At 42.5% G+C, this 19,045-nt stretch overlaps 1 protein-coding gene across 6 annotated transcripts in view; it reads right to left on the bottom strand.

Moving 5' to 3' along the window:
* RASGRP2 (RAS guanyl releasing protein 2) overlaps nucleotides 1–19,045 on the bottom strand; it is a 1,629,940-nt gene that overhangs the window by 730,701 nt on the left and 880,194 nt on the right. For all 6 annotated transcript variants that reach the window (XM_073605066.1, XM_073605065.1, XM_073605067.1 and 3 more), the window contains one exon: nucleotides 6,021–6,134. In XM_073605066.1, coding sequence (XP_073461167.1) covers nucleotides 6,021–6,134 — 114 coding nt within the window. The remainder of the gene's footprint in view (nucleotides 1–6,020; nucleotides 6,135–19,045) is intronic.

Genomic DNA, 19,045 nt, shown 5'->3' with positions numbered 1-19,045 from the left:
CTAGTGCACATGCAAGATTTTCAGTGTATTTCTGAAGGGATGTAATAAGGATGGCCCATCCCTACTACATCCCTACAGAAATACACTGAAAATCTTGCAGTTTACACCCACCCAGTAATTGGTTCGCACCAGAGCATCACGAACAGGCAAAAAGTTCTAGCAAACATGCAAACTATTAGTCTATGAGACACGAACATGAAAAATCAAAAATCCTCATTTTAAAGGCTTTTATGCAAGTTATTGTCATAAAAAGTGTATGGGGACCTGGGTACTGCCCTGGGGGACATGTATCAATGCAAAAAAAAGTTTCTAAAAGAATCGTTTTTAAAGGAGCAGTGATTTTAATGATGCTTAAAGTGAAACAATAAAAATTAAATATTCCTTTAAATATTGTGCCTGGGGGGTTTCCCTTAGTTTGCTTGTAAAATGGCGCATTTGTGCGATGTTTAGAACATGCCGCAGCAATAATGACATTTCTAAAGGAAAAAATTTAATTTATCCCTTTCATGACTAAGCCTATTTCTGACATTTGGTGTTTACAAGTTAAAATCTGTATTTTTTGCTAGAAAATTACTTAGAACCCCCAAACATTATGTATATTTTTTTTAGAAGAGAATCTAGAGAATAAAATGGTGATTGTTGCAATATTTTATGTCACACATTATTTGTGCAGTGGTCTTTTAAATGCAACTTTTTGGGGATTAAGACACTTTCATGAATTTTAAAAAAATTAAACAGTAAAGTTAGCCCAATTGTTTTGTATAATGTGAAAGATGATGTTACGCCGAGTAACTAGATACCAAACATGTCACGCTTTAAAATTGTGCACACTCGTGGAATGGCGACAAACTACGGTACCTAAAAATCTCCATAGGCGACATTTAAAAAAATAAATACCGGTTACCAGGTTAAGGTTACAGAGGAGGTCTAGTGTGCTAGAATTATTGCTCTCACTCTGACCATCACGATACCTCACATGTGTGATTTAAACACCGTTTACATATACGGGCACTATTTCCGTATTTCCGCGTTTTCTTTGCGGCGCAAGCTTACTGGGAGGGGGGTGCTTTAAAAATTATCTTTTTTTATTATTTCATTGATTTCCATTTTTTTACATTGTGTGACATCGGCAATTCTGAATACTATATATTTAAAAAAAAAAACGCGCCATTGGCAGCTGAGTAAACAGGTAGTGACGTTGTGATGTCACTTCTGTGTTTACAGATAGAAGACTGGAACAAAGCCATTTCTGGCTTCGTATCAGTCTGTTTCTAGCCGCCGGAAGTGGTGGATCGAGGATCGGGTTTCCCGCTGGGACGGGAGGCTCGGTAAGAGCGGCGGAAGGCGGGATGTCCCCTCCCGCTCCTCCGGGATAACAACCAAGTGGCTTTTAGCCACATTGGTTGTTATTTCTGGAAAGCCGACCGCCCGCTCTAAAAAAACAGTACTGGGATGATGCCTGCAGCTGCAGGCATCATCCCGGTATAACCCCCTAAATCCGCCGCCGCATATCTGCATACGCTCGGCGGGAAGGGGTTAAACTTGCTTGGGGCTGTAATGTATGGCCGGCTCCCGGCAATGCAGAAAAAAATTAAATAAAAAATGGCGTGGGGTCCCCCCTTCAGTCCTTACCAGGCCCTTCAGGTCTTATGGATTTTAAGGGGGAACCCCTTGCCAAAACTGAAAAAAAAATGGTGTGGGGTCGCCCCAAAATCCATACCAGACCCTTATCTGAGCACGCAGCCTGGCAGGTCAGGAAAAGGGGGGGCGGAGCCACATACCAGGCCATATGCCCTCAACATGGGGGCGTGCTCTGCGCCCCCCACCTCAAAGCACCTGTCCCCATACAAGGGGGTCTCCCCAACAACCCTGGGTTGTGGTTGTCGGGGTCTATGGGCGGGGGCTTAACAGAATCTGGAAGCCCCCTTTAACAAGGGGTCATTCAGAACCCGCTCTCCCATGAATGGGTAGGGGTACATCGGACGGCGTGATTGATGATGGATTTACATCGTGGGACACTTTTTTTAAAAAATATTTTATAAAAGATTTGTCAAAAACTGTCTTTTTGACACTTTTTTTGGTGAGTGGGTAGGGGTACGATGTACCCAATACCCATTCACATGGAGGGGGGTGGGATCTGGTGGCTCCCTTGTTAAATTTGGCTTCCAGATTCTGATAAGCCCCCTCCCCGAAGACCCCGACAACCACAGCCCAGGGTTGTCGGGAAGAGGTCTTTGTCCCCATCAACATGGAGACAAGGTACTTTAGGGGACACCCCAAAGCACCCTCCCCATGTTGAGGGCAAGCCTGGTATGGTTCAGGAGGGGGGGCTGTTCAGTCGTCATCCCCCCCCCCCTTTTCCTGGCCTGCCAGGCTGCATGCTCGGATGAGGGCCTGGTATAGATTTTGGGTCATGTGATAGCTGTATATCATTTTTTAAATTAAAATAATTATAGTGCCATCAAATACATACAGAAAGCGAAGGGATAATGTAAATTGTGTGTCTTAGTATCACTTTAAAACTGTGAAAAAATATATTCTAAATATATATACTCACGCTAGAAGTGAAACAATTGTGAAAAGATTTTTTACAAAATATCTTGCAGCTGCTGTACACAAGGTGCTATTCAAGTGACATGACAAAACAAAAACATATATATATATATATTACAGCGCTCGCAAAAATAATAACCTAAATAATCACATAATAACAATTCATTAATAAGTGAATGTCTATATATTAGTGAACTATGTGCTCCAATCCATAAAGTACTCCAAAATTCGAGGTGAGCAACACCCCCTCATGTGTCCCCACTCACTGGATGGAATGAACCCTTAGCTTTTCAATCTAGGGGTCGTTTGAGGCTTAAAATGGTGGCCAGGGATGGCAGGTTTACATTAATTCACAAAGCAGATCTCACATGCTCATGATAATCATCCATGGATAATAGTACCCAAAATGAGACAAAAAGGAGGGAACTATAGTGAACTATAGTGAATTACTGTTTGGCAATATCTTTACTGCGCAAATAGAGTGAATACTTACAAAATGCAGTATAAAAACAAGCATATATTATCAAGAGATTGCAATAGGAATCACCGCTGTTTTCGTGCGTTCCACTGACAACCGGAAGTGGACTCGGAGACGGAAATTGCGTCAAGTAGTCACTCTATTTGCGCAATAAAGATATTGCCAAACAGTACTTCACAACAGTTCCCTCCTTTTTGTTTCATATTGGGTACTATCATCCATGGATGATCATGAGCATGTGAGATCTGCTTTGTGAATCGATGTAAATCTGCCATCCCTGGCCACCATTTTAAGCCTGAAACGACCCCTAGACAGAAAAGCTAAGGGTCCATTCCATCCGGTGAGTGGGGACACAGGAGGGGGTGTTGCGCACCTTGAATTTTGGAGCACTTTGTGCACTTTTACTTAGGTTTTTCTTATTTTGAGCGCTGTAATATTATATATATATATATATATATATATATATGTAGCACTGACCCCCGAAGGAGCTGCTGGTATTTTAATTGGGCCTGCACTCTGCTTCTTTACCCCCTTGATTTCTCTCAGTCCTCTTGACACAGCTGTGGTGTAATATAGTGTGCGGTAAAAACCCAAAGACAATTTCACAATATACAATGTAATATACCTTTTTTTTTCTTTACCTTTAATCTCCAGCCTCCACCTGGTCATTAATAATAAAAGGAAAACAACACTCCACACAAAAATACTTAAACAAGAACTTTGTTAACTGTATTTGCTTTAAAGTAGAACACTACAACAATTGTACTGTCAGACCAACGTAGTGTGACAGTCAACAGATTTCAACTTACAAAGGTATTACACAGATGTAAAGCGTTTGAATTAACTTGCTAGTAATGTGCTCAGGAAAATGGGATAAATGGCAGAGTGAACTGATTTCACTATGAGCACTGTCCCATCCTTTGCACACTTTGTAACTACAAAGAAATCGAATGCTAATTTAGTAAAGTATAGTACAATCCTTAGGGAGCTCCCAATACTTGATATTACAGTGACTTTAATATGGCCATGAAACACAAAGCCTTGTGTTTTATTTGACATCCCTCTTTTCTTCTTTCTTCTGCTAGCTATGAATAAAGTGAGTTTGTAATCCAATGGTTAATGACTCCCGGTCAAAGCAAGCTGAATATTGAATCAACGTTATGGTACAGCAGTACTGCAACTATCTCTGAAGCCAATAGCACAGTACCAGATCCTCAATGAAATACAGGCCTGAGTCTAATCCTTTGACTTTGCTCTGTGGGACTATGGATCCCAGCAAGTCTGTGTTGTACAGATGGCTGTGTAAAAGTGCATCAAGGAAACTTCTGGGCAGCAGCCCTCTCACCCAACCAGGTCTGTGTTGTCAGAAAGTTCCGCTCCGGTGTACAGGGTCCTGCTTCCAGGCGAACGACACTACTGCGATACTCCGCTCCGCACAACGACACGTCCCAGGACTCTCAGATGACTCCGACAGGTTTCTCTGACTCCTTCCCAGTCTTGCCTCGCCGTCAGCCCAGCTCACTGGTGTGTCACAGTATCGCCGCTCGGATCGCTCTTCTGTGGAGGTAGGCCACACATCACTGGAGACCTCACACAGATCCTCCCAGTCTGGCCATGCATTTCCAAGAGCCCTCAGATGGCCACGTTGAGTTCTTTTATAGCCTTCACACAATGCAGTTCTGTTCTCTTGGTGTTCATGGGAGGTCATAGGCATTGTGGGTAGGTCAAGTTAATGTAGAAATGTAAACAAAATAGTCACTTCCTATAATCTTCTCACATTAACCAGAAAGAAAAATAAAATCAAGTCCATACACAATTTTGGTCGCTAGATGGCGCCAGATACTAAGCTATAATTTAACACTAAATTATATAGCAAAAAATGTGACCGCTGTGTATATATATATATATATGTGTGTTTTTGTTAGTGTCACATTAACCACTTGCCGCCCGCCTTAAAGTAAAATTACGGCAGCAGGGTGGCACTCTCATTCTGGGACAATGTCATATGACCGTGATGGCCAACCTTGGCACCCCAGATGTTTTTGAACTACATTTCCCATGATGCTCATGCACTCTGCAGTGTAGTTGAGCATAATAGGAAATGTAGTTCCAAAACATTTGGGGTGCCAAGGTTCGCCATCACTGTCATATGATGACGCCCCAGAACCACTGCGCTCTCGTGCCCAATCCCGGTTAAGAGCCGATGACGTGGCTCTTTACTCATGTGATCGGCTGTGTCCAATCACAGCCAGTCACATGTAAACAAGGAAGTGTCGTTTATCGGCTCTCCTTGGCTCACACTGACAGTGTGTGGCGAGGAGAGCCGATCAGTGGCATCTCCTCGCAGGGGAGACCTGAACAGGTAATCAGGGCCAGCCCCAGCAGTGACACCAATCAGTGCTCATCCTTTACACCAATCAGTGGCCATCAGTGACACCGTTCAGTGCCCATTAGTGATGCCAGTCAGTGCTGCCTTTCAGTGCCTGCTCATTAGTACTGCCCATCAGTGCGGCATATTAGTGCCTCCTCATCAGTGCCACCTAATCAGTGCCCTTCAGTGCAGCCTATCAGTGCTTCCTCATTAGTGCATCAATGAAGGAGAAAAATTACTTATTTACAAAATTTATTGACAAACTAAGAAAAAAAATTTTTTTCAAAGTTTTTGGTCTTTTTTCATTTTTTAGAAAAACAAATTAAAAACCCAGAAGTGATTAAATGCCACCAAAAGAAAGCTCTATTTGTGTGAAAAAATGATGAAGATCAAATTTGGGTACAGTGTTACATGACTGCACAATTGTCATTCAAAGTGTGACAGTGCTGAAAGCTGAAACTTGGCCTAGGCAGGAAGGGGGTGAAAGTGCCCAGTAGGCAACTAGCATTTCAGAAGAGAAGTCAGCAGTCATATTAAATAGTTCTGGTTATCTTTAAAAGCTCAGACTGCATCATCAGTGCAGTAAACAATTTCAAATTGTAGTAGCAATGTACTTACCTGCACCATTTTCTCTATGTGCTGACATAACAAAGCTTCATCAGGTTTTGCTTTGACCAAAGCCCATTCTTCCATAGGATGTGAAGGGGAAGCTGATGACTTAATGGTGATTTGCTGAGGAATAAAAAAAATGTACTTATAATATTTGTAATCACATATGTCTGCTAAGTGACAGGTAAAATACTACCTTTAATAATGGTAACAGTATGGTATTGTATGTAAGCTTACTTCACTACAGATAAATACAATTACAGTTTTGTGTAAATAAAATTGTAAAACAAAGGGGGAGATTTGCTAAAAACTGGAGCCTGCAAAATCTGGTGCAGTTCAGCTTCCAGGTTTTCTTGCCACTGGATAGTTGAACAAGCTAAAGTTAGCAGATGATTGGCTACCGTGCACCTGATTCTAAGTGCTCCCATTTTAGTAACCCCCCCAAAGTATTAGCTTTGTGTAAGCTAATGTTAATGCACAATGCTATTACTTTTAAGAGTTTATATTCTGTGTGTGAAATGGATTTTTTAAGCGTTTTATAAAATACTGCATCCCTGGTACCTGCTTGAATGCTAGCTTTCTTTGCTCAAATATCTCTTCAGTGGTTAAGCTACTACCCTGTTTCCCCCAAAAAAAGCCCTACCCCGAAAATAAGACCTAGCGTTATTTTTGTGGATGGTTGCAATATAAGCCCTACTCCGAAAATAAACCCTAGTTAAAGTCGTTGTAAAAACATGTAATTTGTTTTGTAAAAAGATTATATAATGTGCAGGTATTTATAACACATGCCTGCAAAGAATACCATTCACCAAAAACATGTCAGCAAACACAGAATAGATACTAAACTACACACAAAAAATACACCCACAAACAGCAATTCAGCCATAGTACCATACTGACACGCCAGAAACACATTTGCAGACAAGGAGTCAGAACCATACTGACACGCCAGAAACGTATCTGTAGACACAGAATCAGTCCCATACAGACGCACCAGAAACGTGTCCGCAGACTTAAAGCAGAGTTCCACCCAAAAATGGAACTTCCGCTTTTCAGAATCCCCCCCCTCCGGTGTCACATTTGGCACCTGTCAGAGGGGAGGGCAGAGCAGATACCTGTATAATTCAGGTATTTGCTCCCACTTACGGGCATAGATAGCCACAGTATCAGCGGATATCTATGCCATATCCGGCGCCTCCTCCATCCCCTCCGCTGTCTTCTGGGAGACACACAGGTCCCAGAAGACAGCAGGGACCAGTGGGATTGCACAGCGTGACTCGCACGCATGCGCAGTAGGGAACCAGGCTGTGAAGCCGCACAGATTCCCTTACCGAAGATGGTGGCACCTCCACTCGAGAGCCGAAGGACATAGTGTCCTTATTCTAATGTCCCGTACACACGGTCGGATTTTCCGATGGAAAATGTGTGATAGGAACTTGTTGTCGGAAATTCTGACCATGTGTAGGCTCCATCACACATTTTCCATCGGATTTTCCGACACACAAAGTTTGAGAGCAGGATATAAAATTTTCCGACAACAAAATCCGTTGTCGGAAATTCCGATCGTGTGTACACATATCCGACGGACAAAGTGACACGCATGCACAGAATAAATAAAGAGATGAAAGCTATTGGCCACTGCCCCGTTTATAGTCCCGACGTATGTGTTTTACGTCACCGCGTTTAGAACGATCGGATTTTCCGACAACTTTGTGTGACCGTGTGTATGCAAGACAAGTTTGAGCCAACATCCGTCGGAAAAAATCCTAGGATTTTGTTGTCGGAATGTCCGAACAAAGTCCGACCGTGTGTACGGGGCATAAAAGTCAGCAGCTGCAGTATTTGTAGCTGCTGACGTTTAAAAAAAAATAAAAATTTGGCGGAACTCCGCTTTAAGTCTTGTACACACGGTCAGATTATTGGACAAATTTTCGTCAGTTTTTTGTTTGATGCTAGTCTCAAATCAAAAGTGAAGAGGGTACAGAATTCAACGTCAGAAGTGACGTAAGGTGCTGAATTGTTTTGTATGTGTTCTTTCATTTCTGAGCATGCCTAGTCTTGCTCTTCAGATTTTTTTTGTCAGAAAACTGTACTAATGAAAAGAAAATTGGACATTGTGGTCACATCAGACAAAAATTTTCAAGCCTGCACATCCAGTTTTTGTCTGCCGGAAAATTCGCAATCGGCTGTCAAAAAGCAGCATACTAACGTTCAGAAAATTGGCAGATTGTTCATTGGACAAAATTTATCTTCAGATTTTCTGACCGTGTGTACAGGCCTATAGTCAGCAACATACTGACACACCAGAAACATCTCACAGACTTAGCAATTAGCAATGGCAAGCCGCAGCAGTTAACAAATCCAGCAGACTACTTTCATGCAGTAAAAATGGCATACATTCAATATTTCTACCCTTTTACAAAACACTGGTTCACCCTCATCTGTAATATGTACAGAGGTCAGTAGTAAGTACGGCAGTGTACAGAGGTCAGTAGCAGGTAGGGCAGTGTACAGAGATCAGTAGTATGTAGAGCAGTGTATAAAGGTCAGTAGTAGGCATGGCAGTGTACAGAGGTCAGTAGTATGTGGGGCGGTGTACAGAGGTCAGTAGTATGTAGGGCAGCATACAGAGGTCAGTAGTATGTAGGGCAGCGTACAGAGGTCAGTAGTATGTAGGGCAGCGTACAGAGGTCAGTAGTATGTAGGGTAGCGTACAGAGGTCAGTAGTATGTAGGGCAGTGCACAGAGGTCAGTAGTAGACATGTGCAAAACGAAAAAATTTGTTTTGATTCGTTATTTACATAAATTTGTTCAGCTAAATTTGTTTAATTCATTTTTGAGATTTGTTTTGTTTATTCATTTTCAAATCAATTTCGAATTCAAATAGTTTTTCAATTTCCAAAAAGAATAAAAAAAGAATAGAAAAACATATATATTTTTTTTCTATTCTATTCCTTTATTTCATATTCTAGTTTATTCTCTTTGGAAATTGGAAAAATATTCAAATTCGAAAAGCTTTCGAATTTGAAAACTATTCAAAAAATATTCGAAAACAATTTGAATTTGAATTTCATCCGAATTTGAATTTCATTATTTCGGATTTGTTTAAATTCAATACTATTCTAATTAGAAAATTAGGATACATCTGAATTTCCGAATAACGAAAATTCATCCAGATTTTAATACGGAACGAAATGAACCGCACATGTCTAGTAGTAGGTAGGGCAGTGGACAGATGTTAGTAGTAGGTAGGGCAGTGTACAGAGGTCAGTAGTATGTAGGGCAGTGTACAGAGCTCAGTAGTAGGTAGGGCAGTGTACAGAGGTCAGTAGTAGGTAGGGCAGTGTACAGATGTCATTATTAGGTAGGGCAGTGTACAGAGGTCATTAATAGTTAGGGCAGTGTACAGAGGTCAGTGGGATTTAGGGCAAAGGACAGTCGTCATTAGAATGTAGGACAGTGTACAGGGGTCACCTGGGCATCATTCGGGCAGAGGAATGGGTGTCACCAGGGCAGAGGATGGGGTGTGACAAGGGCAAAGGATGGGGCTTGACAAGGACAGAGGGTCAATAAGATAGAGTATGGGGGGGTCAGCATGGCACTGTGAAGGGGATCAGAAGGGCACAGTACAATGGGCATGAAGGCACACACTAGGGGGGTCAGGAGGGCACAGTACTGGGGCTGGGAGGGCACACACCAGAGGAGGGGTCAGGAGGGCACACACCAGGGGGGTTGAGGAGGGTACACACTGGGGGAGGGTCAGGAGGGCCTACACCGGGGGGGGGTGAATAAGGGCACACACCAGGGGGAGCCAGGAGGGCACACACCAGGGGGAGCCAGGAGGGCACACACCAGGGGGAGCAGGAGGGCACACACCAGGGGGGAGCAGGAGGGCACACACCAGGGGGGAGCAGGAGGGCACACACCAGGGGGGAGCAGGAGGGCACACACCAGGGGGGAGCAGGAGGGCACACACCCGGGGGGGCCAGGAGGGCACACACCAGGGGGCCCAGGAGGGCACACACCAGGGGGCCCAGGAGGGCACACACCAGGGGGCCCAGGAGGGCACACACCAGAGGGGTTGGGGGGGCACAGTGAAAACCTGGAGACAATGACAATCATTTAGCCCAATTTCTCCTAGTGCTTCCCATTTGTCAGCTAACAGGCAGCACTTCAATGTTAAACTGCAGTAATCCAGCAGACTTAGCATAGAGGTGCCTGCAAGCTAATACACAAGGTTTGCCAAGATGATTTTACTTCCACGCACACTGGCTTGTCTCCCTCTGTTCTGCTCTGTCACACCACCCCCTTCAAGGCGGGCGCGACCTCGGGGGTCAGGTGCATCCCCATCCTGCCCACTCAAACAGCAGAGGCCAGCAGGCTCCACCTCAGGGATGTTGCTGTTTTCCTGCAGGACAGTGGCTGTGCCAGAAAAACTGCTGAGGGAGGGAGGAAGGGGGAGGTACAGGGGGTGGAGATTCCAGTCCCAATGTGACCAGCAATCCCTCCCTACAGACACAGTGATGCGATGAGTGAGCATGTAGCAATGACAGTAATGGCTGTAAGCTGTCCTGAGCGCGGCTTTGATTTCCAGAGCAGGAACATGGGGACAGGCAGAAATCTGTGACAGTTGGCAAGTATGGGCAGAGCGGGCTCAAGGGGCAGCTGTTTTGGGCCCCCAAACAATGACCCACATTAAAGACTGCCCCATCCTTAATGCGTGGCAAAAGGGCCAAAAGCTGCCCCTTTTGCTCCTCGTTAAAGATGGCCCTGGCTTTAACCAAGGTTTATTTTTGGGATTACGGGATGTCATAATGCTGACTCCTGAGCTGACAGGGGGAGAGAAGAACAGGAACCTTTTTAAAAACGTTTTATTGTTTTTTTTCCAGGTTTTTTTAAACATAGAGAGGGGTAAATGACACATCACAAGCACTGTACTGTCTATCGTGCTTTAACCACTACAGCCCCAGAAGGTCTTACCCACTTCCTGACCAGGCCATTTTTTGCAATGCGGTGCTGCGTTACTTTAACTGACAATTGTACGGTTGTGCAACGCTGTACCCAAATAAACTTAATGTCTTTTTTTCCCCACAAATAGAGCTTTCTTTTGGTGGTATTTGATCACCTCTGCGGTTTTTATTTTTTGCGTTATAAACAAAAAAAACAGTGACAATTTTGAATAAAAAACAATATTCCTTAATTTCTTCAGTTTAGGCCAATATGTACAGTATTCTGCTACATATATTTGGTAAAAAAAAATCCTAATAAGGGGGGCGCATGCGCGAAGCTCACCTTGGCGGTCATGCCCAGCTAGAGCTCCACTCCGCAGCAAGACTGTAAGCCACTCACCACGCCAGCCAGGTACTGCAGAGCTCTCCTACTGCCTCCGCCAGTCACACACACCTGGACAGCCAAGCTATGGTCACGGGCAGCTCCAAATCTAAGCTGAAAAAAAGCTAGAATGTCCGGGAGGTACTGGTGTGTGCCTCCTCCAAGATGGCGCTGCCGGCCCCTTCTCACACAGGCACGCCGCACACCCATAAGCAGAGACCGCTGCAGCATCCAGATGAGGGTGAGTCTGACACAGACTTAATTATTCTGTTAAAGGACTCACTTACCCACAATGCTCACCTGCCTACCCATGGGCCTCGGGTGACTGAACTGCATGCTGGGTAGGAAATAAAAGGAATAATCACCACCCCACCATCGCACCGCATGCTGGTCCTCATATTTGCCATATTATCGGACAATCTATTAAGGCCTGTAAGGAGAAAAAGGTGGCGAGAGGAGGAGCGTTCCCCAAATCACCCCATCCTAGCTTAAGCCCCAACCCAGGTCCGATGATTAAATTTGTAACCCACGGAGGAAATGGAACAGAGAAACAAAGTATCAAATGCCGCCAAACAGAGACCAAGGGAAAAAAAAGGAGACAAAGGGTCAGAATAAACTACCTGCAGAGACAAGCACTCTTTTGGAGTCTAGAATAGAACAAGACTCTGATACAGAGCTAGAGGCAGGGAAAGACGAGGAACAGCTGAGGAAAGCCTAACTACCAACAAAAACGGACATGGAAACCATGTTTGTGGCCTTGGAAAAATCATTAAAATCAGAAATGGAGAGAATCCACAAAGACCTGGGACATATGTTCGAAATAGTTGAGGAAGTGGATTAAAAAAAACGGACTACCATACAATCATAATAAAAGAATTAAAAGGAGAAATAAAATCTTTAAAAAGAGAACAGAAAAAAAAAGAACAGGTTTATAGATTAGAAGACCAAGAGAACAGAGATAGAAGGAAAAAGGTAAGAATACGCGGTCTTCCCAAATCCTCCCAGACAGAAGACTTAACAGAGATAATAAGGAAGATTTTTAATCCATTTCTTAATAAAGAGGTAACAATCCCAATGAAAATCGAAAGAGCCCACAGACTAAGAAGGCCGAAGGAAATTTTGATGGTAAGCCCAACAGACATCATAGTTAGATCCCATAACTGGGAGAAAAAACGACTCTGGAGAAACATGAGGGGTCCCCAAAAGTCCCCAATTAAATTAGAAGAAAATACTATTAAAATTTTTCAAGATCTTTCATAAGAAACTTTAAGAAGGACTTTAAAACCCCTACTGATGGTACTACAGGAACATGAAATCCAATATAACTGGGGCTTCCCCTCATGTTTGATTGGCAGGAAAAATGGACATTTTGCAAAACTTAGGTTTGTCAAAGAAACTGACGAATTTTGTACAAAACTGGAGATCCCAATACTAGACAGTTTAAGGGAGACGACGCGAAGATAAGAAAGAACTATACAGGGAGAAGAGCGGTGGCTGTGGATCGAGGTGAAAAATAAACCCAGAGCAAGGACAACGAACTGAAGCCCGATACTCAATTAAATATGCTGGGAGCTGGACTTGGAGGTGAGGAGGGGTGAGATGGTGTTTGTTGGGAGGCAGGAGATGGAAAATAGATGAAATTATGAAATGATTCTTAATGAGGGGATAGAAACCTGGATACTTGGCATGCTCTGGAACTGCCTCACCGATAGTAGGAGAGGTTGACCCTACATTGCCAGACAGAACTCTACCTCGGGCCTGAAAGAGCAGAGGGACAAAGGAGTCCCTAAAAAAAAGGAAATTAAAACGCTGCTCAAACACCATGAGGTCAAAATACCAACAGATGAGGAAGAGGGGAAGGGGAGAGGAGGGGAGAGGGGGGAGTGGTAGGGAAAGGGGGGGAATCGATCTGTAGACTTGCATATGATTTGCCGCTTTCTCGGATATTCCTTGGAGGGGGTCCCCGCGCTTTGGGCCCCCACCCTCTTTTTTAGGGGGGGAAGGAAAAAGGGTGAGAATAACAATGATGGGCACAAATTTTTAACATAGAATGTAAAAGGCCTGAATTCCCCAGGAAAAAGATATATGGTACTAAGGGAACTGGAAAGATACTCCACCGAGATAATATTCCTGCAAGAGACACATATAGCACAAGACACGAATACTAAATTATACTCAAGGGCCATGCCAACATGGTTCTATGGAGACTCTCTAAATAAAAGGGCAAAAGGAGTAGCCAGTGGAATAGGAAAAAAGGTTAGTTTTACATTGGAGGAGAGGAGAGTAGACCCAGAAGGCCGTTTTCTTTATATATATTGCCCCAACAAACATCCTAAAAAATATCTAAAGGGGATCCTAAATGCCTTAATGTTTTTTTTTAAACAAGGCTACCTAATCCTGGCCGGGGAGTTTAATTTCTCAATGGACCACAAACTGGATAGTATGTCTGGTGCACTGACCCGGGTTGGTTGATGCATGGAGAATACAACACCCAAGCACAAAAGATTATACATATCATTCATCAGTGCACGACATGTACTCCAGGCTGAACTACATATTGGTGGACCATGGAGTATTGGAGTATGTAGTAGAAATCTCAGATCACGCATCGGTAATGATGAAGATGAGGTTCAATGAGACAGACCACAGGAAGGGTATATGAAGGTTAATTGAAGACCTCATAGAAGACACAGATGTTGGAAAAATAATAATAGATGAAAACGAATAATATTTTTCTATCAATGAGACGCCAGAACTAACAAAGGCAACAATTTGGGAAGCCCACAAGGTATGCATCAGGGGGAAATTGATCTCTATTGGGACAGGAAAAAAGAAGGAAAGACCAAATAATATGAAAAACATAATAAAATAATTATATGAATTAGAACAAACGCATAATACACAATTAGACATTGAAATTCATAAGGCATTAATTATAAAAAGAGACCAATTAAAGGACTTAATGGAACAGAAACCAAGAGAAGTATTTAATAATGTAGCAAAGGAAAGATACAAATGGGGAAATAAGCCGGTGAAATATCTTGCAAAAATCTCTAGAAACAAAAAAACTTAAAATTATATAGAAAAGATAAAAAATGAGAAAGGTGAGATGATACATAAAACAGAAATCACAAAGGCTTTTCAAACATATTACAGTGCATTATACGCGGTCAGAAATAAAGAGACACAAAAGGGTGAAGAAAGTAGAAAAGTCAAAATACAAGAATATTTGGCAGAGGCCAACCTGCCAAAGATTATAGTAGAAAATTCAGAGGCCCTAGATGAACCAATCACACAGTAGGAAATCAGAAAAGCCCTAAAGGAAATACCATAAGGGAAAAGTCCAGGCCCAGATGGATTTATGATCAAATACTATAAAAAGTTTAAAGAACAATTAGTGCCAAAAATCTGTGACTACCTGAACACACTAGGGGAAAATGAAGAAATAAGAAGGGAATCCCTCCTGGCTCACATTACAATAATACAGAAGGAGGGAAAGGATAGGACAATCTGCTCCAACTATAGGCCCATAGCGCTGCTAAATGCAGACACAAAGCTATATGCAAAAATTCTGGCGACGAGACTAAAAAACTGATGTCAGAATTGATAAATGTAGACCAAACAGGATTCATACTGGGAAGGGAAGCCAGAGACAATAGCATAAGAACAATGTTAATATTGTGAAAAGGAAAGGATAGGGTGCCCCCAGCGCTACTCCTGTCGATTGATGGGGAAAAAGCTTTCCAAAGGATAGACTGGGGATTCATGATGGATACACTTCAATACCTTGGTGTGGGTCCAAGATTCATGTGTTGGAGTAAAAATCTATATAACCACCCCATGGCTATCATAAAGGTAAATGGAAGTATGTTGCCGCCTTTTGAAATGTTCAATGGAACAAGACAGGGATGTCTGCTCTCGCCACTCCTATATGTATTATTACTGGAACCACTACTGGCGATGTTACGGAATAGTGTGGATGTAGGAAGGGTGAGAGTGGGTGACGAAGAACATAAGGTGGCGGAATACACAGATGACATCTTACTATATATAACCAAACCAAGGCTGACATTGCCCAACGTAATGAGAGAATTAAAAAAATATGGAGAACTCACGAATTTCAAAATTAATTCAATAAAAACAGAAATTTTAAACATAGGAATAGATAAAAGAGAAGAACAAGCACTACAAAGGGTATTCCCATTTACGTGGGCAAGAAAAGAATTAACATAACTAGGAATTAAATTTACACCTACCCTAGAGAAGTTATATCAGGCGAACTACATCCTATTATGTAATGAAATTAAAACAGAGATCAAGAATATCTCGATAAGACCCATGTCCTGCTTAGGTAGGATAAATATGTTAAAAATGGTGATCCTACCAAAAATAATATACAAGTTCCAAATGTTGCCGATAGCAATTCCACAAAGTTTTTTCAGAGTAGTAAAAACAATGACGTTAAAATATATATGGCAAAACAAAAATCTACAGTAAAATTTGCACTTCTCAGTAGGAAAAAAAAAAAAAGGGGCGTTTAGCAGTACCAGATATAAAAAAGATACTATAAAGTGGCTATAATAGCACAGTTGGTGGAATGGGCAAATGTACACAGTAAAAAGAGGTGGGTTAAGATGGAAGATTCTTTATGCATGACACTATTACAAAAAAATATATGGATACCACAGAAATTTAGAACACTGGGCACAGAAACACATGACCTAACTAAGAATGTATTTAAAATATGGGACACAATACATTGTCAGGGAAATTGGAAGTATAATTCACCCTTAATGCCACTTACGGGCACAAATTTTTTTATCCCTGGGAAAGGGACACTTTTAGGAAGTCAAATGGGAAACACACAATTAAAAGACGTCATTGCCCAGGGCAGGATAAGGACAAGACAGGAGCTAAAAAGTGTAAATGCGCGGCAGATCAGTGAGTGGGAATATCTACAGCTAAAACACTTATTGAGTATAATACCCCATCCAATCAGGGACAGTAAGGAGTTAAATCCATTAGAAAAACGTTGTAATATAAAAACACTGTTAAAACATGGGATATTTACAAACAGCAAAAAAATCTCTTGGGCTTCCCATTTAAACTTTCAGTGATACACAATGGTTCCACATACACAGTACTTAACATCATTGAAGGAAAGGAGCTTCTTGTGAAACTGGTGAGAATCGTGAAGTAGAGGGGGGACGGACAGGGGGCTCAGGGTCCAAGAGGCCCAATCTGGTCAACTCCTTCATCACGCCGCAACCAAAGAGACCAAAGAAGATGGCGTCAATCATCCCAAGCTTGAAGTACTACATCTGAATGAGATTGACTTTAGATCTGTTTCCCTCTCACTGATCTCATATAACTATATGACCACTTTAACAGTTTTTTCTTGTTCCAGGTCACCAAAGTTATAGTTCTTTTGGACCTAAATCTACAGAACCCATTGGACGCTACCCAGTTATAGCAACCACCATGGTTTTGGGCTATAGAATACTCAAGAACTTACCCCTTCATAAACCGAACATCTTTGCCTCCTTATTTTTTTATGTCGATGCAACCTTTTGGGGGGTAAAATTTCAACCATCCCAGTTCTGGGCCCTTTTTTTTATTCATTATCCCAAGGGTGCTGTTTTTTTTTTTTTTTAGACACCCACAACTAACATGCCATTACAATGGCATTTGTTGCCATTGTAATGGCATGTTAACATTGTTCTCACAATGTTAAACAACAAGTAAAGAGGCGCCTCTGGGTGCAGACGTTTTTATTGATTTAAAATGCTTTAATAAGATATATAGAGATAAACTCACATTGTGGTGATAAAAACAAGCATGATAGTAAGAGTCATGGATGGCGCACGAGTCTGTTGAGAAAGGGGCGCGGCTTGCCTACCACCCAAGCGCACTTGCCCGGGAAACGCTTCCACTGTTGATGACGCCATCCCCCTGCAGCCAGCTGTCCTCGTGTGTTTCAAGCCTCGTTCTGAGGCCGGCTCACTACAACCAGGAAGAGCTGTCACTACATCCACCACAGAGACTGTCCACAGGCACAGGACTGGGAGCGCCATCCATGACTCTTACTATCACGCTTGTTTTTATCATCACAATGTGAGTTTATCTCTATATATCTTATTAAAGCATTTTAAATCTATAAAAACTTCTGCACCCAGAGGCGCCTCTTTACTTGTTGTCTTTCAGCCTCAGGACCATGGTTTCGTTCCTACTATGATGGCAGCCCTGCTTGCTCTTTCTGGGCGTTTTTTCCCTGTCATCCTGATCATAGCAATACATGGACTATTGGCTTGTGCTTATTATATGGACTGTCACTGTTCACATTTCATATTTTTTATTTAGTTTTTGACCGTCCTTTGATTGTTCTTATAGTGCAGATTTGATTATGTGGAAGCTCTAGGTGATTGCGCCTATACTTGTTATTCTCACAATGTTAATACTGAATTTCATTTTTGTTAACAGATGTTTTTTTCAGTGAATATTTCTACCTCTAGGCACATTTAAATTTAATGTTTCTTAAGGCATGGCATATGTCGTCACTGTTTTGACCCCATACCTACTTCTGTGACCGGCTGCTGCACCCTCTCCCCTGGGGATGCCGCGTCGGTCCCCATTGGTAGGTCCAGGACATTTTTGTCCTAGTTTTATTACAATGTCAATTGGCATTTTGCCACTTGACCCCCTTTTTTTATTTTAATTTTCCGTTTCTACTTAGCCCTTATGGCTTTGCTAACTTGCAACCCACTTAATGCAAGTTTCACACTACCACCTTATCTTTCCCAACTTTTGTTCCTTGTGGTATCTCTAAGAAAATATATATTCATGCTATACTGTAATCTAATGCTATACTGTGCATTTAATCAACATACAAATATATACTATAACAATGTAGAAGCTAGATTACCAATGGTCTTTCACATATTGTATATTTTTTATATCTCAGGCAACTTCAGACATGTATATAATCCCTAGAGTATATATTTTTCTTACTGATTAATGGGTCTCAAAATCTTTTCACATAATGTTCAAAGTTTCAATTCCCCGCATAAACGCAAAAAAGCCTTCCAAAACTACAAAAGAATAGGAGCAGATATACCGTATTTATCAGCGTATAACATGCACTTTTTTCCCCCTTAAAATGAGGGGAAAATCGCGGGTGCGTGTTATACGCCGATCTCCACTGATTGTGATTAGAGGAGCGAGCAGAGCCGACATACACAAAGCTTAGTGTACTTCAGCTGGACTCGGCTCCTCCCGCAGTCCCGCCCATCTCCTCTGATTGCGAGAGGAGAGAAGCGAGCGCCGCTGACATACACAAAGCCGAATGTACTTCGGGTGGACTCGGCTCCTCGCGCAGTCCCACCCCTCGCTTCTCTACTCCCGCAATCAGAGGAGATGGGCGGGACTGCGAGAGGAGCTGAGTCTAGCCGAAGTACACTTGGCTTTGTGTATGTCGGCTCTGCTTGTTCCTCTCCTCCGGTGGCGCCAAATTTAAATGACATTGGGAAGGCTGCAAAGACACTGGGAAGGCTGCAAAGACACTGGGAAGGCTGCAATGACACTGGGAAGGCTGCAATGATACTGGGAAGGCTGCAATGACACTGGGAAGGCTGCAATAATGACACAGGGCTGCAAAGACACTGGGGAAGGCTTTCCTTAAAATTCCCTTCTAAATTTGGTGTGCG

This window comes from Aquarana catesbeiana, linkage group LG11, assembly GCF_042186555.1.
Source record: "Aquarana catesbeiana isolate 2022-GZ linkage group LG11, ASM4218655v1, whole genome shotgun sequence".
Lineage (NCBI taxonomy): Eukaryota > Metazoa > Chordata > Amphibia > Anura > Ranidae > Aquarana > Aquarana catesbeiana.
This window is presented reverse-complemented; position numbering and strand designations above follow the sequence as displayed.